The sequence below is a fragment of the Melanostigma gelatinosum genome, assembly GCF_949748355.1.
Source record: "Melanostigma gelatinosum genome assembly, chromosome: 9".
NCBI lineage: Eukaryota > Metazoa > Chordata > Actinopteri > Perciformes > Zoarcidae > Melanostigma > Melanostigma gelatinosum.
In genome coordinates this window covers 14628714-14655803 of record NC_136642.1, presented here as the reverse complement: position 1 = coordinate 14655803, position 27090 = coordinate 14628714, and the positions used below count along the sequence as shown (strand labels likewise).

Here is a 27090-nt window from a genome sequence, read left to right as displayed (position 1 = left end):
AGACTAAACCTCATGCAAGTCCTAATAAGGACAGATCATTTTGGAAATAGTGGAACGACTTATTTCTGTGTGTCAAGACAAATCAACACAGAAATCACTCAGGATTAGCAAAGACATTTCCTGTGCAGGCATAGGTGACTCTGCAGCACCAGCTTTCCATCCAAACCACAGACAGACAGAGAGACAGACAGACAGAGAGACAGACAGAGAGACAGACAGACAGAGAGACAGACAGACAGACAGAGAGACAGACAGAGAGAGAGAGACAGACAGCCAGAGAGACAGACAGAGAGACAGACAGAGAGACAGACAGACAGACAGAGAGACAGAGAGACGTAATGTCTGCTGCAGACCGGAGAGCACCAAAAGAAAATCCTTTGCATATTTGCCCAGATTTTTACCATATGACTGAAATTAGTAACTCATAAAAAGAGATTCATTCAGCTTTCCAGAAATGCAAATTAATAGAATAGTTGCAAATTTGTCTTTTAATGCATTCTGGATTCAGAAGACCTCCTCAGAACTGAGCTGTTAAGACACCGTTGAACTGTAACTTCAGCTTTGCTGATCGGTCCGAGAAGGGATTCGGAGGGCAGCTTCTGCAGCAGAGGCAGTTCAACTAGCAGCAAACAATGAGCCATAAACACCTGTAATATTTGGTTAAATGAAGCACCTTCAAAAAAAAATGTCACCTATTTATCCTCTTAGACACAAAATTGTCATGATTGGCATATAAATTCTTGAGGAACGGCCAAAAATGTGTTTTGTGAGCTCAAAGTGACCATTGAACACCATTCTAATCCATTCAACCTTGAATGTAAGTGGCCGTTTGAGCCAAATTTGAAGACATTCCCTTCAAGCCGTTCCTGAGATCAGATCTGTGTTCAGGCTATAACCTCTATAGCAGACAGACAAACTGGATAACCAAGAGGCTCTGATTCATTCTGTCTCCATTCAGTCTGTAAAAAACAAAAAAGGAGAAAGTTGCTCACCAATGAGCCATGCATCACCATTAGCAGTCTGGTCAAAGTGCATGCCCATACTGCTGTTCTGCAGAGTGAACATGTTATAGAGCCCTCCAGGCCAGCACTAAACTGTGTTTAGCCTATATTGAAACTGGCATCATAAATTAACTGTATGATAATCAAAAGGGAAGTGTTTAATTTAATGTGTATAATTGAGAAATGGAAAGGCTGTGGCGATGGCATTTTAATATTCATGTTAATTGCTCCAGTGGGTTTTTTTGCAGGACAGTAATCACCTGCAAATACCTTTTGTTTTGCATCTGTGCTATGCTGTTATAAGAATTTGACAAATTCTGGTTCACATTTGGGAGCACACACTGGATAGCTGCCTCCCTTCTAGTACACACTGGAGGCCAGGAGAGCTGAGAAAATAACGCACTCTAAACATGTGGAGAAAGAGGCTGGGACCTTGTTGTAGTCCTGCTGAGCTGTGGCTCCCGGGTGTTGCAGAAATCCATAAACCTCGCCCTTTAGCACTCAACATCACTTTATCAGCCCGTCATCACCCTCGGAGAACACATCACACAGCCCTGAAAGACATGCTTCCTCCCTATAGCACAATTAGCCCCGGAGCTTCCAAAACAGCAAATATAATATTGATAAGTGCTGCGCTTCACTGTGGTTCATAGGTCTTTTTATATCCCCATCCATCACGATCAATAGATTGGGTATTTTCTGCTTCAGTTGAGGGAAATGCCATTTAGAAGTTTGGAATCTCTTGCTACAAAAGCTTGATTTGGCACAGCCAGATGGCAGACGGGACTTTCTTTACTTGGTGTCTGCATTATTCCTACTTTTGAACGGCATATGTATATCAGTATAGAGCTCAAACATAATTCATGCACAGTTTGTACGTCGTGGATTTTGTAACGACCGGTACTTGATTTCGCATAAAACGCTCGTGTTTGTGGACACATTCATAAATTAAACATTTACATAATATCTAATTATATGCCTGTTAGATTAACTGTCGAGCATATGTTCAAACTCAGGTGCAACTCTCCGAGGTTACGGCTCCAGACAATACACATATGGCTCCTCATCGCTGCCCTACATTTAACGCCTATGGGTATTCACACATTCCTCTGTAAAGCCTGGCCATTTAGCTTCACTGCAGCATCCAGGCCCTGAGGGCTCCATCCCAGCTAGCAGTTCCCCTGTATAGTGGTGAGAAAACATATCCCATCCTCACATTGCAGCTAAATGCAAATCAGAATATTTTTTATATTTTCTCAACTGTTGAATGAGTATAGGTTTAGTCTAGAGATCCATCTGACCTTCCTCCTCTGATGGGATGCTTAAAACATGATCTCGGCCTTAGCTTTGACCTACTCTTTGTCCTGCCACTCAGCACCCCAGGGGGAAGAAGATAAAATGGAACAAATTAATGGGGCTCCATTTATTCATTTTCTGTATGCCCCGTTGTAACGGAAAAGCTAAATTTAACATTGCTGCAATGGAAGAAACCTGTTCAGAGTTCGTTCCCCCGTCTCTCTCTAATATAGTCTGGGGTCATTTCTACCCCCTAAGGCCCTAAAACAGGGTAGAGAAAATGAATGAACGAATAAATAAATACATAAATGAATGAATATTGCATTTCTCGAGGATGACACTGCAAATCATACCAGCTAATGAGACCTGAGATCGAAGTTTTCCTCACTGGACATATAGAGGACATGGCAGAGCGGCTTTGTGTCTACGACATTCAGAAAAGGAAGAGCCAATCCAGCGACAGGCTTTTCTGATTAGATTTTCATTAGCCCCTTGTTGTCAATGACTGATCCCATTAACAAGTCAGCATGGCAACATGCCTCTGTGGTAAACTGAGAGGCCCCCAGGGATGGTGGGCGCAGCCGCATAATAACGCACGCCATGGTTTGGTCATCTGTCTTGACAAGAAGCTAATGAGATAGTCACGGGAGGAAATGAATGACACTTGGCGACTGCTGACGGGCTTGAAAGTCTTTTTCAAAACACTTCCTGAGGAAAACATTATTATGTTACTACATGTACTTGAAAGATATTTGTGGTTTCTCAAGCTCCACACGAAGTCAACATCGTAGTGATTTAATTGTATGGCTCTAGGCACACTATATCCCGGGATATTAGACTCAACAGTGATAAATCTGCATAATAAGCCATTCAAGCAAAACAACCCAATACACAATCTGCTCGTTTTCTCTCCACACGGACACGCAAACACACAGTTTGCGCACATACTTTTACACCTAATCTTGAAATGTCACAGTGGTGCCAACAGATGCAGCTTAAATGGCCTTCAGCATGCTTTTTAGTAATTACTCGGCTTGTTTTAAAAGAGCCTTCACCAGTGCCATCAGCAAAGTTGTCCACCCACACTGTCCTTCCCAAAACACTTAAGTCCCAATAAACACTGCCAGCTTTTTCCCTGATGGATGTAAACACAGTTACGGCACTCCAACAATGACAAAGCGTCTCTCCGGCTCTACAGATTTGTGTTGTAGGAGCAAGTTACCGCGTCTGCAAACACTGGGTGGCATGTATTTGGTTGTACTCCCTGAATGAGCACTGTGAACAATATCATTGCCATGTGGCGGCACGGAGCTGCATAGAAATAGAGATTGTGTCCACTGCGTCACAGGAGGACTTTAGAAGCTGATAGATGGACAGGTGCCCAGCTCAGCCCAGGACGAGGTCACGGTCTAGTGTGGCATCGATAAATCTGAGGCCGACACTGATAGGCCGCAGAGTCATCATAATGACGGGCAGGCTGGAGCCAAAGTCAGTTACGCCCATCCCAGAGGTGTAATATGCTTGTGATTAACTGTCATACACACACACACACACACACACACACACACACACACACACACACACCCGTTTGGTGGGCAGACGTTCTATCTCAGTAAGAACCACTCGTCATTGTGACAGCTACTGTAGCCCTGACCTTGGCCTCCATCAAGAATGCTGCAGACATATTCTAAGAAATGTCCAGTGATGTAAACAATAATACAGAACCATTTGAAATGTGTGTTTCTTTTGTTGTTTTCATCCGAGTGTCACAGTATGAAAAGCACAGGTGTAAATAATTAGCTGTGAATTTGGGGTAAATTAAGTTTAAATGAAGCATTTCAAATAAAAACTAAAAAACATGGCTTCTAAGAGACCACATAATTTTGCTCAGCTGCAGCAGAAGATGTTTGTCTTCTTGCTGGCTCACTGTCACACTCATGGCTCATTGGGACTGAACAGAACATCTGTGCTTTTATTTGTTACAATGACAAGTCAAAATATCTGCTGTGAAAAAAAAGGTCTATCGCTCAAGTATTGTTTCTCACATATCATCAATCACATACAACCCCTCCAGTCAACGGGTAACCTAACTGCTTTTAGCCGGCACCTCATTCCAGAAACAATGTCAAACCTCACTGTCACACATTTTCATTGAAACTATTTCCCACTGGATAGGGAAGAAGTAGTCCCTATAAAATATTAATATCGATGTTGTTTTTTCATTTCTGTGAGCTCCACAAACAGAATTATATTCATCTCTATTGTGGGGATGATATCAATTAGTGTTAAAATACATAAATACTATCTTATCTAGGTGCTGAGCTCAAAACTGGAACTGTGATTTAGGCTTCCCATGGATTTGCAACACTGTGGAATGCTCCATTTTATTTTTTTTTGATGATATTTAATTACAATTGAAAAAGTATAATGTTTGAAGCTGAAATTGTCTCTTTGTCATGCATCAAGAATAGGGTAGAGGCAGAAATATCAGATGTTTGTCCAAACCTGAGCTAATAAAACCCAAACTATGTGTATGGCCTGATACCTCTAAAGGTAAGCTTAACCATCATACACAGGCACCATACTGAATCTTTTTTAAGAGTGCCTCTGTTCCATTGAAGAGTCCCAATATGTGGCAGTGAGCGAGTATGAACAATAGCAGTGCCTTTTATAACTCCCTCAACTAAGTGGAAGGCAGCCATTTATTAACAGTAATTAATATAACCTTTGATTTTCCTCCTTTGACACGTCAACATTTCTGCTTTGAAAAATACCTATTGAGTTATACTTTAAATCGACCCCGAGATGGAAATTTGACAAATGCTTTTGAAACACCTGCCGGTACTATGGAAACTGTGACCACTAATTTCACCACCACCTTTAAAACAATAGATGCTATATTTGTTCTCACAGATAGAAAGTGTAGAACCTTTGTAACGACATGTATCTTTGGACATAAATGGCCATCATCTATCACGATTACCAGTACCTATAAAAAAACATCTGTATACAAAAGAAAAGCTGAGCCAGTTGAGACACGCTTTTTTTTTTTAACCGTGAAAGTGGTTTTGCTTTTTCAAAGCTTAGCAGAAAGTGTGCTTTTCTTCCACTCTTTCCGTTAAAGGTCCCATCGATTACTGCCTTTGCCGGCTGAAAGCAGAAAGAGTTCTTTGTGGTGCCTGTCTGCAGATGTGACATCCTTGTCCTTACAACGAGACCATGTGAGAGGTCAAAAAAAAAAAAAACAGAGACAAAGGCAGCAAAGCAGCACAGCCAAGTACTCACTGAGCCTTTCTTTCATCACACTCGGTACGCAACTATGCACACTAAATGCAATGAAGCGTGATTAAAACACACAGAAAAAAATTATTTGAACTCATGACTCTCTCTTGCTTTCTGCTCCCTTCGCTGCATGTAATCTGTTGCCCTTCTTTTTTTCTTCAGTTTTTCCTCCAGTTTTATTTTTTTTATTCTTCTCCCAAGATTGAATTCAGTTTTGCAGTCTTATTCTCGTTGTATTCCTCTATTATCTGTGTACCTTGAGGGAATTAATTAGAGCCGGTCACAGATGATGGGCTCGGCAGGGTCCAGTACTGTTGGGCTGTCTGTCCTCCAGCATGGCACCACCCTATCGGACTGAATATAAAGTCGATGCATTCTGAAACAAACAGTTTTTACTTAACCTGTGACTCTGTAAATGGACCGTAGAGAAATACGAAAACAATCCCTTCTGAACATGAGCATATTGCATTCCTCTTGCTCTGTAAGTATCCTGTGGGTCCGTTTTCTGTCGGGTATTTCATGCACGGATACTTGTGATCAATTTACAGAATGTCGGCGTCGCCATCTCTGCAGTGCCTCTCTGGTAGTTTTTTTTTTTTACAAAGATCATTTCAAAATAATCAATAAATCACATCACACAAAACTATTTTTTTTTCTCTGAAACTCTCCTAGTTTCTAAATCTCTACAGACATCTCAGACTCCATTTCTCCTCGTTGTCTGCCAGGGCTTTATCTCTTGCTTAAAAAGGATCAGAAACTGTCAACGACCAGACCCTGAAGAGCAGCAGAGACTCCACTGTTGCCATTAGGCAACAGTGGAGTTTGCTGCGCTCGCTTCGAGAGGGTTTGCAAGAGAACAGCTCTGAAAAGCCCTGCCAAGCCGCAGCCTAAGGGAGCTCCTGCAAGCTCAGGGCCCTACTTCTGCCTCTACATCTAGGCTGCGCTCATCAGCCAGTGTGTCTGCCATCAACAATAGAGCCAGGTGGACAGCGACCGAAGGACCCGTCGGCCGACTCTCCAGAATACGCAGCTCAGAAGTAAAGTGTCCAGAAATAACTTTGTTAAGCCAGTAAGACCTTAGTTCTATGGGTTTCTTCAGGTGCACGGGCATATACTCCTGGTGCTTGTTTCTATCCGGAGGTTTGCTGAGCATGCATGTGATTTCCATGGGCCCACTCACACATGTATGCTCTTTCACTTTGAAACCATGACCCTTGTTCACACCTGGAGGCTCCACAGTACAATCACAGTCCACTGTGGACCAAAGCGTTATATTCCCTGTTCAGACTTTCAAAGCCAGGCTATAGACGTTTTCGCTACATGGACGTTTCCAAGACTTCACCAGGACATTGATTAAACTATCTACGATACCATTTCATGCAGTACATCGATCCTGAGTATGTAAGAAAGAAGAGATGCTGAAGATACAGTATTTCACCCTCACAAGCGTATAATTAATTCACTGCAGTCTCTCAGTGAGGAAGAGTCAAACATCAACCAAAGGACTGTTTATATTTAGAGGGATGCTGGAGGCGGAAGGATTCTGTGTGGTCCAGTCTGATGCAACGCTCGTCTATTTTGCGATGAATGTACCTGACAGACAGAGCTCACCGTGCCCACTTATGTCACACAAGTTTTCTAAAAGCCTTATGCGGTTATTTTCCGTATTCCAAAAGAGACCAAATGCCGAGCGCGCCCGAAAGAGAACAGGCTGTACATTTCTGTGTGCTGCCGCGACCTGCCAAGTGTCCCGGGGCGTGAGGTCTCCATGAGATGAAGCACAGCAGAGCCGGAGGGAAGAATAGCAAAAACAGGACAAGCCTGAAAGCCAGCAGCATTAGAGACAAGCCTTTGAACCGGAGAGTGGGCAAAACCTTCACGCTGAAGACGTCAGAGGCAGGATTCACAGCTGCATCCTGCCACTCTAAACAACCAGGCATGGACCATGTGTCCATCCACATGCTGTATACATAGAATATCTCCTGCAGGGTATTATTCTAACACGCTTATATGTAGGAGCATATTTAAGCCCTTCCTGGTCTTTGAAGTGTTCTTCTGCTCCTCTTTTTAGTGTAAAGAGGTTCGACCTGCAAAACCCATGGAAACAGGATTAGTCTAGGCTCGCTTCCTAATTAATTGTCGAGGTGTTTGGCCAATACATCTTGGTTGTCTGGTTCTCTACATCGTAGAGGAAGCGGCACGACTCTGACCCAGCCGCTGGAATTTCTAACAGTCTGTGCTTTCTGTAATCAAGCTCCGAATGCGGAGGGAATATCTGCTTCAGTTTGCTCTTCTCCTAATTCAATTAAAAAAAGATAGGCCAGTGCATTGCGGAAATTGTTGTGCATCGTTAGATTCGGCTCTAATTGGCTGGCTGTATTCTGCAGCAAGTTTGGCTGTGTGTGTTTTGAAGAACTTTCCTTGACGCGGGGTAGGGGAGGACAGGATTATGAGGAGAGACAGTCACTCTCACAACAAAAACAAAATGTGAGGGATTATCTGACTGCAGAACACCTGAAGCTCAACTGAAGAGCTACACATTGTAGAGTATAAGACGGCGTGTTCTTGAGACTGCCGTACTAGCAGACATGAGTAGAAAAATGACGCCCTCACACCCAGAGGCATACATGCCGACAGCGATCGCAGGTTGTGGGATAGCGGTAGCTGGTGTTCGACTGCTCCTGCCTCGACACAGACAGCTTGCCTCCCCAGAGAGTCGCAGACGAGATTTTAGTCTATAGCACTCGAGGTCTGTTGCAGCAGGTCTGTGTGGCATTTATAATGCACCAACCAGAACTGCCATGTCATCTTATTCTCAATATCATGCTACAGCCGGGTGTGAAATAAAACTCAAAGAGTTAGGCAGGGCTAGAAAAAAATGGAAGTGAGCCAGTGAGAGATAATCTGTGAAAGAGCAGAGATGCAAGTGCAAATGTGTGTAGTTCGAGGACAGCCTGAGACTCTGTGAAATGGAAAATGTGTGTGTGTGTGTGTGTGTGTGCGCGTGTATGTGTGTGTGTGTGTAAAAATAAGTGCATGTGATCTGACTCCTCTGCTCCCAAAGAGGCCTCAAATAAATTAGGTTAAGCGGTGTGCAAATCCCGCAGCTGTTTGTGGGAGCGCTTTGGAGCGGTGGAGGGGGCATCCAGCTGAGCAGCACAGACTGTTCCTGACCCCTCAAAGAGAACACATCAGAAGACGAAAGGAGCGGCTTCGCCTCCCTTCAAGGAATCATGTTCACGAGAACGCCTTTGAAACGTTATGTTTCCCACAAGTTGGATTCTGAAATGCTCTGTTTTCTCTGCAATGAAAAACACAACGAGCAAAGCATATGAAAGAATATGAGTTTCCACTGAAGTTATGATTATAGCTTTTTCTATAGCTCCCTTTAGAGAGCATGGCCCTTAGCAAGGTGACGAGGAAGCAGCTCCCATAGCAGTGGGAGATGGAACTTCATAATTGTACTGTCACAATAAAACTGATGCAGAGCTTCCAGATTTCACTTTATGGCATTGCCTGAAAACTCACTTAAACTGGCACAGAGGCAAAGCGGCCTTGTGTTTCCTTCCATTAATCAATTACTGTATATGCAAAACAAAAGTCAGCATACTATGAATGCGTGATGGTGTGCATCCGAGTGCACGTGCCAAGTTCATTCATGCATGCGTTGCGTTTGTGCGGCACCAATTTACAGCACGTGCCATCATCTTCGTTCTCCTCGTCCAATATTAATATCCGAGCAAATGCTGTCAGACAGCTCGTAGTGGAGAACCCCCAGCAGTCATTAGATGTAACAACCTGGGAGTGTTCATCGGAGGGACATGCTCTTCGCTGCAATTACAAACAACACAGAGAAAGCGGGCACCGATCGAGCCACCTTTTCAGCGTTTTTTGATGTTTTTTGTTATGCTACAAATACTGAGAGCTTCTTTTCTTTTCTTTTTCAGAGCAATTTTGAGGCTTCAAGCTGTGGCTAGCGCAGCCATCTGCAGCCGCATTTTGATCATAATCGCAAAAGACAGTCGCTGTTTTATGCCATTCTCGCTGGATAATTGCAGTCAATATTTCTGAAGGTAGGAGGCACTGAACAGATTTGATGGAGGCAGTAAAAACAGTAATGACTGCGACTGTAAGAGAGGAATAGAATGAAGCGATCCTACAGAACCCCTGAAAGCACACAAGCCATTCCTTAAAAATGAATAGCTCTCATTTCGGAGGCTGCTGGAACAACCATTGGAATACTTATGATAGGATGATTGTACATTCTCCAAGTCATTTTTATGAAGAAGGAAATTGTTTTGAAAAAAAGATTAATTTTTACTTTTAGAAAGTCCGAACTTCACTGCAGTTAATTCATCTTTGTTTGAGTCCACTTTGGTGTCCGTTCTTCATCCAAGTCCTTCATACAGTAATAAGTCATTTGAAAAGGCAATGAGCCTTTCATGAGAGTAAATGGAGAATAATAAAGTTTGGCGAAGCTTGAGAAGCTAATTGTCTGCAGTCTGGTAAAAAGCAAAGAGATGGAGAGCATACTGAACAGATTGGCACATGATAGACAGACGCATAACAGACATTTTGTCACTTAGATCCTTTCAAGGTACCTCCGTTAAAACCATGCTGGAAATATCTTCCTCCTAACACATCTCAGAATACTAACATATCGTCTCACCGCTCCTTTAACACATATTTCTAGCTCGCTCCTCATACGACCTACTTTTGTCTGTCAGAAATCCAATTGAATTATATGTCACGTCTGTGCTGAGGATGTTTGGTAGGATTTCTGGGTACAAGCGTAACTTATCCAAGAGTGAACTCTTCCCCGTCAATAATGTGGCACAGATTTGATCATACTGCCAATCTTCATTCAAGTTGGTTGGAAAGTCCTTCATAATACCTGGGCGTGGTCGTGAATAGGTCTATCTTTTAATTGGTTCCATCTCCCTCTATCCCTGGAAGGGAGAGTTGATGTAAAAATAAATATTCTCCCCATATTCATTGAATGCTTCGCCATTCTCATATTCAGTTTTTATACAACTAGATAGAGAAATCAACCATTTTAATTGGAATAAGAAACACTCTAGAACTAGAAAGGACTTTTAACAAATACCAACACAGACCGAAGGCATGGGACTGCTTAATATACAGTATTATTAGGTCAGGTCTCTCTCTTTCTGGGATCAGGCCATTGAATTAAATGATCAACCTGCCTGGATGCAAACTGAGCAGGCCTCATGTTGTTCTTCATTTCCTGGTGCACTGTTTTTCTCCTCCCTTCCTATTCCAATGGAATGTGCCAATGCTGAACCTGTTGTAAGACAGTCCCTTATAATCTGTACTAAAATGCGACAGCATTTTGTATGGCATGGAAATTCTCTCCTTTCTCCTCTGCGTGCAAACCACCATTTCCATCCCTCTCTATTAGAAAGCTCCTTTGAATTATGGACTGGATAATGGCATTATAAAAATGAAAGATCGTCATATTAATAGCACGTTTCCCTCTTTTGAATTACTGTGCAATAAATTTAATCCGCCTCAAACCTTCTTTCGATTTCTACAAATTCATAACTGTATTAAATCCAATATGACTACCTTTCCTAGTGCACCTCATAGCACCCAGATGGAGTCTTTGTTTTCTGTGGATTCTTCGTGATATCAAACGATATGTCGAATCAATTAGATTCATCCTTCGATTTTCTGTTTGCTAAATAAATACCAACCGACGTAAAAGGTAAAGAAAGAGAATAGTGGGCATGAGGATGACAAAGAGGATGATAAAGAGGAAGATAAAGAAGGAGATGCCAGATGTAATTCAGACTATTTATATCCAGGCAGCCGGGCCGATCCTGAGCCTTGGACCCCTGAGACCTGATATAATATATTAGTTCTTGTTAATAATTCAAATCCATCCATCTCCAGTTACACATTCTGCTTGCATCAGGCCTCTCACATTCATTATCATATCAGTTAACACGATTTAATGCAAATGGCTCCACCAGAAGCAGTGCCTACATATCAATTAGTGACAGAGTGTTGTGCATGACAAGACGTATTATGGCAACACTGCTGAATTAAATTGCACCTGAGGGGAAGTGTGTGAATGACAATGGCAGGAATGGATGAGCGATGAGGACAGAACACGAGGAAGGGGAATGAAATGTTTTGTCCCCCACCTTCTTCTCCCCTGAAGGACCCTCCCTAAAGGCACTTCATGAGTCTCCAAACCAGATGCCAACTCAAGAGGATCCTACGTCTCAAATCAATGTTATTACAACAAATGGAGATGAAACAACCTACACTCAGAACCCCTCCTGGCAACTGGATTGCCACCCACTACGTCTGCAAAGGAAAATACACTGAAATCATTAAGTCTCACAGCAGAAGATCAATGACTGCATACAAATCCAGCTCATGCGATTTGCAGGGATGTTTATCTTTGCCATTATTGAGCACTTTTCACAGCGATTATGGTGAGGATACTAAGAGCATACGCTGAAGTCTCAGTCTAAATGACACATCCATCAGATACTCAGCCACAGTGACAGCTGATAGAAATATGGAACAGACAGTTACTTTTTAGAGGAGTCAATGATATGTGTTTTAAAACAAAGCTTGTAAATGTTTTATAAGACAGACAGATTCTGATGAATCCAAAGTGTGATGGTGCTTGGTTGTCTAGATGCTTTGAAAGAGCTGTTGCACAGCTGAGGCCACTTTGTGAATCCTTCAAGGAACAACCGGTTTTCCCAGTGGGACCTCTGGAGTATGAATCATGGTCCCGGAGGGACACAGGGCACCGCATTCATAAGCAGACGGTGGTTACTTCACACTCTCACAGGAGGACACTACAACATCTTATTTCGCCTTAGAAAAGCAGTCAGCCTAACAATGGAATAAAGCAAAGCGCCGAAGAATAATATCATCCAAATACCAAGTCAGCCAGTTGGCAATATTAAGTACAATGTTCTGATCCCATAGCAAAATGAGTCCGTCTAGAATTTGAATAAACCAGGTTGACTCAAGTTTTGAACTTTTTGTTATTAAAGTACTGCCACGCTTTGACATTGACATTAGCTTTGCTCCAAGTAGAATTTCCTGTGGAGGCTGACTGTATCTATATCTGCTGACAAGGCTACAGACACCACCTCACCATTCTTGCAGCTTATTAGTTCAATAAGTTTAGTTGTTCAGCATTTATTTAACTTTCTAGTGAAGCACCGCATGGCTAATCTTTAATTGCAGTGCTACATGCAAAGGATATCTGTTTTATGTAAGAATGATTTAATAAGCACAATCTAAGAAAACATACTTTGAATGCAACACATTACAATGACCCAACAACAATACATTGTAAGTGCTAAGATCTGACCAAACCTTGAGTACCCTGCTTGATCCTGCAATAATTATTTCCTTCAGCCACAATCAGCTGTGCTACCTTGTGGCCACTGATACACATCCAAACCAAGATTACACTACAGTCATCCAAAGCGACTTACAATTCAGATCCTATCACACCGTAGGCACAGCTACGGGAGCAATTTTGGGGTTAAGTGTCTTGCTCAAGGACACATCGACATGCGACGAGCGGAGCCGGGGATCGAAACGCCGACCCTCTGATTGAAGGACGGCCCTGCTCTCCACTTAGCCACAGTCGCCAAGATGAGCTTGAAGTAAAACTACCTTCTCAGTCCAGTGTCATTTATTTCCAAGGCATGAAATGCATCATGCATATTACGGAAATGAGGTACTATGGTCAAGGATAGCGAATGTTTGGTGGAGAAGATAAAGTGGTAATCAATCAATCAATGAATGTAATGATGAAGTGCAAAAACAAAAGCAAAAAGGTTGATAGTATGAAAATAAGTGAACATTAGGGACCACCCTTAGGTGTTTTGCTTGAGCAAAGCACAGGAGCTGTAAAAAATGTGAATATCTTCATCAAAGTAACAGATTTTCATATATCTTGTTCTGACATCTTATCTGCTGTGTTCAAGTACTTACAAAAGATCAGAGACTTCCCCTCTTTTAAAACTAATGTAGCCCAGAATGGGTCATGAATGAGTTGTTGTGATATATGAATGCAGAACTTTTTCTCCTCAATTTCTAATATATATATATATATATACAAACAACATTTTAAGAAGTACATGGAATCTATTTGTGCTGGTTTCTAACAACTTGTCAAGGCCAACAAGCCTATGATCTGTGAACATTCAGAGAGCCCTGGAGCAAAGCGTGTCCACAGAGGAGAGGAGGAGTGCACAGAAGTTGGGAAATATCCAAATACACGTACTACAATCATCCACACCAGGCACACATACAAATCTTATTCCAATCTCAAGATCACCAGAGAGTGAATATGTGATTAGCAGAAAGAAGGAGGATATCTGAAGAAGAAAGAACACTGATTTATATGAAATATTTGAAGAGCATGTTCAAAGCCAGCAGTCAGGAGTAGAAATGTCTTAATTCAAGGGTTTTCATTGAATTCAAAAAGATGCTTCAATTCCGTTAATCTTTTGCTTCCAAAGAAAGGAACAGAGAGCCTAGGTTGGATGAAGTTATTTGACATTTTTGCAAGCATCCCTGTGACCAAAGTTCTGAGCTCTGAGCTTAAACTAACTTGCAGATCAATATTATCTCTTCACTTTAGAAGCTATTAGAACAATGTATCATTGATAGTCCGTAGTGTTGGTGACAGTGGAGCAATGAGCGCACCCTGAAACTGCGATGGGATCTTTTGTGCACATCTAAATGGGTTTTGTGTTTCATTATATGTAATAATAGTGGGTGTATAACATTGTATCGGACAACTTATCTGAATTAAAACTGAATTCAACAGTAGAGTCTCACAGGAGCATATCTGTGTTATTGGTTGAAACCTCAACTTTCGCAAGCATCATGTCTTTATGGACGGTAATGTCAGTGTGCCAGTCAGCTGGGCAGAGGCTTTGGTCAAGACCGAAATATCTCAACATCTTTTGAATGGATTGGCACAAAACTTTGGTGCAGACATCCATAGTCCCCTGAGGACAACGCTCACTGACTTTAGTGATCCACAGAAATTTCTCTGAACGACATTTTTGTTGTTAGTTAAATTTCTCGACAATTACCGGATGAATTGCCATGCGATTTTGAACAGGCATTCATGGTCCCCAGAGGATGAATCCTAATGACTTTGGTGACTTTTTTTCTGGTGCCAACACCAGCTCAAACATTTCACTGATCCAGAAAGCTATCTCAACATCTACTCGATAGATCGGCACAACAGTTTGGACAGACATTCCCAGAAGATGAATCCGAATGATTTTGTTGATTTTCGCTGCCATAACCACCCTACAAATCTCACAACTGTTTGATACATGCCTAAAGTTTGTTTTCAGTTTCCCAATCGACAAACAAAAATGTTATTGCGCAAATTAATACATTTATGTATATCACTTTCATAACTTATATTGGAGCCATTAACCATTTAGAAAATATTAAAACCGCTACACTACTCCCATGCTGATGTTATAACCCTCCATTTCAGCTTGCTTTGCTAATAATTCCTCAACAAACTGTGCTGAAATTGTTTAAACAGCATTATAAACAACCAATCTCCCGCCGCTCCAGTCTGTCAAAAAGGGCCAATTATGTGTGTGCAAAATCCAAAATGCCCAATTCCTGCAGCTAAGATGCTGCAACATATTTTGCAGTTGTCAACCTGATGACCTTTTTCATGAGCTGACCTATTATGCTTCAAGTGACCGACCGCATCAGCTCACCTGAGTTTAAGGTGACTAACAATTTGGCTACAATCCCGAGTGTGCTTCCCGAGCCTCAATTATGTTGTTAAAGCCTTAACCTGACACAAGAAAGCGAAACTAATTAGACTGAACAACAGCCAAATCTGTGCTGCATTATTATACCTACCCATCACCTGGGTGTATGTGTGTGGGCGAGCAAAACACGGAGAGCAAAAGAGCTGGTCGGAGAGTATACACCAGTTAGGATGCAGGCTTCGGCTCTGGAAGCCCTTCCCAATTGTGTCTCTCTCATTCCCATTAATGATTCCTCTATATCTTGTTGAAAAGGCATAAAGGGAGCTGGCGACCGCTGCCCTGAACACCAATTTAATTAATTAGTTATGTTTTAAAAGATTCTGTGTAGTGACAGGCAAAGTAGACTGAGCTTTCAGACAATTATATTATACATCAGTGATCAATAAACATGATCTTCTTTGCCTTGAGGTAATGAGTCGTGAGCAATTATCCCTGCGAGCCACGGGTGTCCGGTCCTGAGCCAGATAAGACTGCAGGTTTTCATTCCCACCAGATACTACAGCTGCCGATTTTACTAATTAGTTCCTCCCTTTCTGACCGAAGGTGAGTTGATTAGTGAAATGAGCTGGTGGGACGTTTGGCTGGAACAAAACCCTGCAGACTGTCAACAGCACATGACCGGACACGACTCTCTCCAAGGGAATAATTGTCCTCTGTAACCCAAGTTAAATGACAAACAAACTCCGTATGAAAAAGACGTGAAACAGTTCCTTTCCTCGTCATAAACAAAAGATGTAATACCGTCCCTAAAAGTACACAGCAGACCATTTCTTTTCATCCCTAATTTCATTCATCATCAGCTTTAACCTTGAAGCTGATACACAGCTGAAGCCTTTATATGACTTTCTATTTAACTTGTCTTCGAGCTCCATATATGCGCTCTTCCTTTCAGTTCCTCAATCATTTCTTTCAAAACATAATTAGAAATATATATTCATCACTTTAGAGAGAAACGTTTCTGAAAAACAGGTTTGACATGCTATGAGACAGGAATGAGGTATCGGAATTGATATCGCAAGTGCAATTTTAAGATGGTAACTGGCAATTTATTTAACGTTAAAAGCTTGGTTGGGAAATTGCTTAAGAAGCAATAAGGGTTCGGGTTATATTTGCTTTCATGTGTTTTGGGGGAGGGGCTTTGGAGGAAGGCCTGAAGGGATGGGCTGTTATTTTTTCAGTTAGATCATTTTAAAATCGAGCTTACTCTTGCTGATCTCTAGCGTTAATTGTGTGCGTTAGGACTGGGCGATAATTCAGTTTTACAATTAATCTTTCAATGGAATCATATCGTGATGAAATCATATGTCGAGCGCTCATGATACACAATGACGTCATCTCACTGTTAATAACAAGCACATTCTAACTAATATTTCTCAAATCACTAACGCCAAGCGTAACACCTTAAAAGCTCTGAAATGAGACCTCAAGGATTCAGGGCTAAGTAGCTTAGCCTTAGTCTGCGACGCTAACGCTAACATGAGCTTAAGCATCTACAAGGTGATTTATTTACCCACCAGTTCATTGTTGTTACCACAAGTGGCCAACCATGCAGCTCTTATCAACAACTATAATGCTACATTTGAATCTCTTGATTATATTTAATATTAATTTGTTAATATTGATGTCAAGTATAACTCCAAAGCGATATTTCAATAATTTGTTCATGCTTCTCTAGAAAACTAGGCAGGTTTACTGACAAAGTTGACTTCTCTCTGACTTGTCCAGAACAACAAGCAACTTCACTATTTACAAACATATAAACACGTGAATATATTCAGATATAATGTGGACATGAGTTAAGTCTCTGATCGTGCTTGGTACAATCATATCGTTTCATTCTAAATTAATTATAATTACAGGCCTGTAGTTTCATTTCGATAGATAGATAGATATAAACTGTCTTCATCCCCAGGGGGAAATTAGTTCATATATAATAGGAAAAACAATCTAAATCACAATTGCAATATTGGTCGGAAAAATTTCAGGTTGATCAAATCTGACTGATAACAGCACTGTTTCAATACAAGCTGCAAATCAACAAGCTATAAATTGTGTGCCCAAACGTGAAGAGCTATACGAGCAAAACTAACTGAATTTGGAGCCTACAATAAATGGAGACCTTATAAATGAGATAATATATACTGCACATATATGGAGAATGCCGACTGCCAGAGTGGAGAGGTGGAGGAAGGCAGTGTAATAGAGTTTTTAAACCAGGGAGGATGGCTGGTCAGCTCTGATAACAACGCCTCTCTGACAGCAGATGTATCCGTCTCCTCGCTCCGCCTCATCCTTTCACAGACGCAGTTGAATCTCGGGTCGATGTCAATGACGCACACGCACTCGTGTGCAGCCGGTCCGCGGTGTGCGCCCGGGGCCAGGCAGGGGTGAGAGGTGACAGATATGAAAGGGCGGACAATATGACATTGCCCTCCATAGCCGACTGGTACAGGGTGACGAAGATACAGATGGAGGTCCGTGTGTTTCACTGTATGGATTAGCTCTGTTAAGGTCATTACATTGAGCCTGCTGCTACAGTATGTGCCAACTGACCTGGCAGTAACCTTCCCTCGACCTGAGGTCCCACCCAACTTTAGAGTCCATTCAGAATGTCTGTGGGTATTTATGTAAGGATCTACTGTGCTAGTAAGGCAAGGCAAGGCAAGTTTATTTGTATAGCACATTTCAACAACAAGGTAATTCAAAGTGCTTCACATAAAACCATTAAAAGCATCAAAACATAAGGCAAAAGAAAAGGAGATTTAAAAACAATTAAAGAAACAGTGTAAGAAATAAAATTCAGTAGTAAAAAGTAAAGGAGATTTAAAACATACATTGAAACAATAATTGACGTCTCCCTGAGTAGCTAATAAAACAGCCAATCAATTGACTCAGTAGCTTGTTGCAATGTGATGTGCAAACACGCAGATGGAGCTGGATCAGAGCCATTTTTAAAAGTTACCTTCATTGTGTAACGCTGGACAACACGGGAGACATTTACAAATGAAAAAAGAAGAAAAGCTAAGGAGAGAGCGGGATTTGCAAGATTAGCATGCAACACATGGTGAGGAAAAAATAGCATATTTCAACACTCTATTTCAGTGCTGTCAGAGAATTTCTGTATAACTCAGCTGGAAGCCAAAGTCCCATTTTCTGCATATCTGAGAGACACAGTCTGTATCATCGCTGAGGTGAGCTACTGAGCGAATGTTTGTGTGCTCAGTGCTCAGTGAACAAGAACGAACGCCTTACACAGAGGGTTGAATAGGGACCTTTTAGCAGCTCTCACCGGTATACCAATCACTGAACCTAAAGGCAAATTCCACAGATTTTACATGTCAAAGTCTGTTTACAGGTCTTGGGGAGTACTCCTATATGTGAAAACAAATGTATAAAGCCTATATTCGTCTTTTTGTTCCTGATTTTTACTTATGAAGCTTTACTGTTGGTGTCTCAGACCTGAAAAAGTACTACTTTTAATTAATACTGCAGCTACGGTAGAAATATCTATAACACGTCTGATCTATTGACCTTATTGAAGAAATTACAAATTACAGCACAGAACAAGGTGAACCAAGAAAGCAAGATACATTGCCATAAGCTGGTTTTTAAGCTTGATCAAGTCTGTAATGGATTTTCCCTTAAGGCCACTCCACTCCACTGTAATGGATATTGCAGCAGACCCATAACTTTTCATGACAATGAATCTGCCTTTCAGGATACGAGGCACACTTGACATGCAGACACATTCTTCTTTACAAGGTCATCAGCCTGCACGGATTCATAAACAGCGAAAGACTTTAAGATTATCAATGGCCACCCGACATCTCGGATCAAATTCAAAATGAAGGAGAATGTGATAAAAAATAATGGGCCATTCCTATTAAGACCTCACTGAATTTTATCTTTTTTTTTTCCCCAAGACTTTCTCTTTCATGGGAGCGGTGGTCTCTAATTTCTCCTGGGAGTCACAAGCTGCAGCTATCTCAGCTGTGTTTACTAATCTTCCCTCGACACCAGTTTCTCAGCCCCACAAAGTTAATACTGTTCCAATGTAAATAGCCTTATCTCATAAACTCTTGTCCCCCCCTCCCTCCCCCACAGTGGCTGCCCAATGTGATACATGGTTAGTAGTCAACCCAGGGATTAAGCCAGAGAGATGGGGAATAACTAGAATTTCTGCCTTGCGGCTGTATGCCTCTGCCGACCAGTCAAGTCGCAGTTTACATCCGTGGCTTTCCAAAATGTCATAACTTCAGTATTTTATCCTCGTAGACATTTGTGTGAAATTGTCAGAATTACCATACGAGTTATTGACGTCACAGTGACAATTTGACCACCAAACTCTAATCAGTTCAACCAAGTAGACATTTGTGACTGCTGTCACTTTACAATGAACATGGGTAACACACTGCTTTTAGTGCGGGGCTGAAGGATGAGCAGATAATCATTTAAACGTAATGTGTCTGGTGGTTCTCCGAACTGATCGATCGAGAGTTGATGCCCGGAGCCTCTCTCGCCTTCTTGCCATGTGCAGATTACAGTACCTGCCTCATTCCACTTGTGTTAGTCTGTTCCACTGAAGGCCCTCAATCACTGTAAATGCCATGGCAGCAAACTTTAATGAAACCCAAAGGGAAAAGTATTAATTATCCCATCGCCTGCCATCAATTGGCTGGTGGCTGCAGGCAGATTCTCGCTCGAATGATGATGTGGATGCGAGTTTTAAGAGTTTAGGATTAAATTTGGGATTTATCAAGTTCACAATTCTCTTTTGATATAGAAGCCTGCGGGCATGAACTCATTTTTGTCCCATAAATCAAAATCACAACCATGCAGCTTTTAAAAATGACACCATTCATACCTGTTCAAAGGCGAATCATGTCGATAACTTTTTACAATTATTTATTTTAAGATGATCTCCAGTTTCTGATTGTAATCTGTACATCTGCTCTTCTTAGCTTATCTATCTTTATATCTGTCACATTACATGTCAGTCCTTTCTTCCACACTTGTAAAATGACTGCCGCCACTAAACATGCAAGATCTTTCTCTCCCTTTTTGAAATGCATGTTTTGTCATGTCAAGAATTGGCAGAATCCTCATTACCATATCATAGATTGATTGATTGGTTGTACCCGAGGGACGCAGGTTTCCACAGTAGAAGTATTTTCAGCAGAAAACCCGCTGCTGCCACTGATATTTCTGCTGAGAAGCTGAAACAGCACTCTTCTCTTTGTCAGATCCCTGTGGGTATTTGTTCATGCAGAGATGGAGGAGCGCCTTATAAACTATGCATGCCATCTCCCTCTGGCAACCACCAGTAGAGAGCACGATGGCAGGAAAATGCTAGTTTCTATTAGTCCTGTGAGGCTGGTTAACATAAAATGACCCTTGGGGTTAGCAGAAAGCAGACAAGATTGGGCTGAGTGTTTCATTAAAGCTGGAGCATAATGAACAATGGACAACTAAAAAGGCTGATTTGCACACAGTCAAACTTTTCTGATATGTTGGCCTCATAAACAAAAGTATTTTTTGTTTCTCAGACAATATAATAAGAAACCAAAGCACAGACCAACTGCTGGCATGTCTCAAAAAATAGCCCCTAGTATTGGGCCCCATGAACTCGAACTTGATGTGTTTTTAGATTCATAGTGCGCGCCATGGTCTGCTCGGTCTAATCTGTATGCCTACAGACATCTGATCTAACTACACAAGATGGCTGCAGTCTGAAAAACAGTCAAGTACAGAACTGTCGAACAGAGGACCACTCACCTCGCAGGAGGTCAGGGCTGGCATAAGGTGAACTGTACGTCCGAAAGAGCAGCCAATCAAAGTCATCGTCCTCCCCCTGGGTGAAGTCACACAGACTGGGGTCTGAATCCTCTTCAAACGTGCAGCCAGCTGCTGAAAATAAAGAGGAAAATTGAAACAGTGGCCATCAATGAGAGAAACAGCATGGGGTTTTTCCGTTTCAAAGAGATAGCTTTACCTCACACATGACTGAGACACATTCAGGACAGAAATAAAGTAGGGGTGCAATCACTTTTCTATTTTCATTCAAATTGCAAATTTTGTGCTCTTTGCACTTGTGTATGAGTATGACTTTCAATGGTCAATATCGGCCTGAATGCGAGTCTATTACCCCATATCATACACACGGGGTTGTGTGTAAATGTGTCCACATGTGCACACATGCTCTCAGACCAACTACAAACCAAGCAATGAGCTATAATTACTTCAGACTCACACAAAGGAACAAAATCCCTGGCAAACGCAATAATTGCCCCTGCATCTGAGGAGAATAACCCCTCTCATAAAGCATCCACAAACAAGACTACATATCCCAAAGCCCATGCACACAGGCATACAAATAGTAATAACATTTGAGGAAAGCAGGCACCCTGGGGAATGTAGCGATTATCATAATACCTCACAACCTGCTATTCCACGCGCCAAAAAGCTAATTTTTTCAAATTATATTTAATAGCTATGGATTTAATGGTCCTTGGGTCCTGAATAATGTGCTTCAGTTCTGCATCTGTTGCCATATTTCACATTAATCCGCCGGTGTGAGAATTACGGTCTACCAGCGGGCATTTTGAACTGTGCAGTCATAAGACCAGAGCCTGTGTCAGTAATGATTGGAGTAGGACAGCACGAGACGCGACATGCTAATGATAGGCATAACTATGAAAAGCTCCTGAAGGTGACCCATGTGGTGTGCAGCTTTATTGCTGCTCATTCTTTTCTCTAATCTGCCATTAAACAAATGGTCTCAATATGACAGGCTGCAGAGAAAACCGCCTGCTAAACTGTAGCGGGGATACATAATTCTCTTTTTTACTACCATTGTACAAGATAGCCACAGCTTCCGGTCATTAACAGGTCATTGCGATGGCTGGTTTGGTATGTTATGGGCCAAATTAAAATGGAGGCCGCAATTAAGACGGTGATAGAGCTTGGGTGCTGTTTGAGAATTTCGGATGCCAAAATGTGGGTTTTGGCATCGATACCATGTATCGTTGCATTGTTTGCAAAATACAATCATGTCTTTCAGCAAAGAAACTAAAAAACAAAACAATTCAATAAAATGTCATCTTTTTCAATGCATCGGTCTTTAAAGCTGTCCTTTAAAAAGGAACAGCTATAAAAAATAAATACATAACAGTATCCCTGTTTCCTAACGTAACAGAGAAAATATTTGACTCAAGAATTGCTGTAGGACCAAGCATTTGATGCCACCTTTTGTATTTGATAGATTCAACAGAACATATTCAAAGATTTTTTGGGATGTTTTTTCCCAAGCTCCATATGTGCCATGTGTGCGTAATGTATCTCGCAGCAGACACATAAAATGGCAGACACAGCACAAACAACCCACAAATATAGCAAGGCAAATCACAAAGCAGACAAAACTCGTTCTACAATGCGTGTGAATCGGCAGTTTGCTTTAACTCTGCTGCCGAGCACCATAACACCAACCACGACCAGGGGACATGAGCCGCTAGTGTGTTTGAGCCGCGGAGGAGAGTCCAACTTTGAATGTAGCGTTAACAAGCCGAAACCGAAGAATCCTACTCATTATGCCTTTCAGTTTACTCATTATGCCATTATGCTTGTTAGTTTTTAGCGCTTTTATTGTGAAGCAGCTAAGGAACTTCCTTTACTAACTAGAATTACCGCTTTGCGGTTGTATGCCTCCGCCAGGCAGTCGTGTTGCTGTTTACATCCGTGTCTTTTCGAAATGTCATCACTTCAACATTTTACAGTATTTGACATTTGTGTGAAACTGCCATAATTAGCATATGTTGCAAAAAAGAAATGTGTTTTGTGAGGTCACAGTTACCTTTGACCTCCAGATTCTAATCAACCTTCATCATCCAGCAAACAAAATACCTGACAAATACAGATGCTTCATCACATCAGTGCAAAAAAACTATATAAGAATCCAATATCACCATGAATCATTCCCGTTCAATGATCAGAAACATTGCAAGACAACCAGAGATATTACAGCAAAGCCCTCCATGGTAATAATGCAATAGCAACATGTGTTTTTCTTTTATAGTCTCACACTGATTATCATCACATCATCCAACCCTACATTCTGTATCAAATCAGTGGAGAAGTAAATGCAGTAAACATAAAAGAATATCCAGAGAACGTGCCATCATGTCTCTGTGTGCACTTTAGAAAGTCTGTACTGGCAAATTGACCGTTGTGAGCAGAGTCCTTCATGAAATAAAGTAGCATGATGAGTAAAGTGCTGCTATTTAGTCTCAATCAGTCAATCAATGATAGAACTGGTGTTTCTGCACATAAAGGTGTCAGCCTTTAAAAATGTCTTTCTGCAATAATTACCTTGGTTTCACTGTAGAGTTCCGTGTACTTTAGCTCTAAGTCACTCCATGCACTCTACCCGCTGCAAACACCTTCCACAAACTCTGCAGGTTACCACCACGACTCTGATGTGAATATTTTTCCACTGTAAGTGGCTTGGACTATACAGTGTGTAGCATCTGAAAATGTTAAGAGTAAGAGGGGTATTGGGCATTCTAGCTCATGCTGCATATCTGTTTGTTTGCAAGTTTCAGGCATTAATTCAATTGAATACACGCAGGTCCTATCACAGTGCGGTTTTGATGTTAAATATAATGTATTTTAATGCACAAGCACAGCGCAAACCAGATGCACTGCATCTGAAAATTAAGTCAAGTCGCAGTGACCTTTGACCTCCAGATTCTAATCAGTTTATCCTCGAGTACAGGCGGATGTTTGTGCCAAATTTAAAGAAATTCCTTCCATGCATTCCTCAGACATCAACAGGTGAACTGACGGACGGACAAGAAAGCAGCATGAGATATTAAAATAGTTGTTGCTGTTTGGTTTATAGGGTTACAGGTGCTATAAGGTGTTGTACTTTCTCCAGATGGTGTATTCACGACAGCACTAACACACTCAGGGTGCCCTTGCCTACAGCCAACCTATTACACATTCACGCATGCACCTCGGGTGATGAGACGATAACATTGGAGCATATCTACCGTCGTGTAAGCTCAGTCCATTGGGTGATAGTAGCAGCCAACCAGCAGGGGAAGGACTGTGGGTTTCTCCCTCTGGGTTTGATTTATAGCCCCGTGCTGGGCTGTTACTGCACAGATCTGCTGCTGAGGCCAGGGGTTAATTGTCCCACACTGGGGTCTATTTCTAATGGAACAGCCAGAGATATGGGACCTGACACATCCAAACGCTGGCACTATATTATTCCCTGCTGTTTCGGAAAATGAAGCCTGTAAACTCCTCCCTACAAGAGACTCATCATCCAGAAGAAGGAAGCCAGGACGCGAGGCCGGCGCTGCCCGGGAATGTCATCTCCTCACAGCACACTGTTAAGGATAATCTATTATGACAAAACACACTCCCTCCTCAGCGCCTCCTGAAGGACCAATGGGTGTGTGGATTTGTCAGTGGCCATGTTTTACCTGAATAATTGCAGCATAATTTAGTGCAACGACCAGTGCAAAGTCAGACACTGCCAAGATTTTATGGCTGAGGTTAAGACATGTTTCACAGTTAGCTGTTAGCTGACTATGAATATCTGCTGTTTGCAGATATAAATCAACCTCCACTTTAAATATATAGCTTTGTACATTTCATAACAATATGTATTTCTTTTGTAAATATAGTAACTCAATGTCACTATTTTGTGCTTGGAGAAATGAATTCTGGGGAACACAGTAAAGCAAATTATGAGGCCCATATCATTAAAATGTTTGTGAGACTGCTAACCAATGCGTCTGATCTACTTGCCAGGACTGCAATCATTTTGAATATGTCAGATATAGGCCTACAAAAACGACATGCTGTGCCTCTTCTTGGAAGCAAAACGGAAGAACTGATTCATCAAATGTTTCTCTAACGAGCCAGGAAGCAAGCGAGTTTCAAGGATGCAGTCGAAAACATTGTTCAAACCGCTCAGCAGGGCCACACCGGCCTGCTGCAGTGCCCTGTACGCAGTGCAGCCATGCACTGTTCGCAGAAATACCTGAGAGCGGGAGGGAGCGAGATGAGAAGGTTCTAGAGATGTTGACGGGGGGGGGGGGGGGTTTAAAGACTGGGTGAGAGAGATTTTTGTCACTCTGTTTAAACACTAATCTCAGTGTTTTACAGTGAACCAACACAGATCACTCCATAAATAAATGAATACACAACCTCTCTGACTTTATAGCAAGCCGAAATAAACTTCAGATTTACACAGTGGAAGCGATGAGCTACACGGTCAGAGGATGGATGCAGCAGCTCCTCTTTCATTTCAGAAGGACATAAAAGAAAGTGGCAACTTGTTTACCAGAGACTCCAATTTGCTTCCACATTTGTAAGGGATACATAAAATGTTCCCCAGTTTTATATGTGCAGTTAATCAAGGCTTTGCATCTCTCTCTCTGCGCATATCAGTTGTTAGTGTCACATAGACCATCGTGTTAGATTGGGTATCTCTCTCTCTCTGTTTACTTGTATAATCCCATGCTATCTAATTGGAGTGTCAGCTATGCACAGTGGATATTGTCAGAGTCTCTGCTTATCCCCTTTATTTGCATATGTGCTAAGCAGAAGGACGCTGGCCTAAGCTTATTTAAGGTGTTACTATTCAAACAACTTTTCACTTGAATAAATCAAACACAGCAAAATAGGAAGTTTATAAAATGAAAAGAAGTGGCTGAGCCCCGACCCACAGTATCAACAACAGTGTTTTCATATTTTAAATCTATATGGCCAAGCGTGGACTGTGATCAAAGTGCAATTTCAAAATGTACACTTCTTATTTTCTAATATTTCAACGAAAAAGAATGATCCGTCATTAAATACAGAAAGCAATCTTTTGATCCGAAACACTACAGTCAATAGTTTCACTGGCTTCTAAAAGATGTAGTAGAGTGAGCAGAATAAAAGAGTAGAGTCCAACACCACAGGGCAAGACTTGAACAGATTGTAAATTAGAAGTACTTGTTCGAGTAACAAATCAGCCCCACAGAGATAGTGAAAAGCTGTATGTGACAAATCTGCTGAACATATGCTCAAGTGATGAAATGTATTACAGAACAACTTATTGGGGGCATAATAAATGAAATATTTAATCCTCGGCATGTTAAAAAACCTATTCCGGTCTGGGCCGCAGGGATGGAATATGAATATATATTACTACAAATCACATGCACCATTGATAAAATCCTCTATGACAGACTATGACATTATATTTCAAAATGTCAATGTATAATTTTCTAAAATAAAAAACAGCAGGGAATGTCTGTTTTGGCGAATCCAGCAAATAAAATACCTGACAAATACAGATGCTTCATCACATCAGTGCAAAAAACGATGTAAGAATCCAATATCACCATGAATCATTCCCGTTCAATGATCAGAAACATTGCAAGACAACCAGAGATATTACAGCAAAGCCCTCCATGGTAATAATGCAATAGCAACATGTGTTTTTCTTTTATAGTCTCACACTGATTATCATCACATCATCCAACACTACATTCTGTATCAAATAAGTGGAGAAGTAAATGCAGTAAACATAAAAGAATATCCAGAGAATGTGCCATCATGTCTCTGTGTGCACTTTAGAAAGTCTGTACTGGCAAATTGACCGTTGTGAGCCGAGTCCTTCATGAAATAAAGTA

At 41.5% G+C, this 27090-nt stretch overlaps 1 protein-coding gene across 1 annotated transcript in view; it reads right to left on the bottom strand.

Moving 5' to 3' along the window:
- ptprub (protein tyrosine phosphatase receptor type Ub) overlaps positions 1-27090 on the bottom strand; it is a 144879-nt gene that overhangs the window by 76388 nt on the left and 41401 nt on the right. Inside the window, exon 2 of the mRNA XM_079274951.1 lies at positions 21176-21304. Within this exon, the coding sequence (XP_079131077.1) occupies positions 21176-21304 (129 nt within the window). The remainder of the gene's footprint in view (positions 1-21175; positions 21305-27090) is intronic.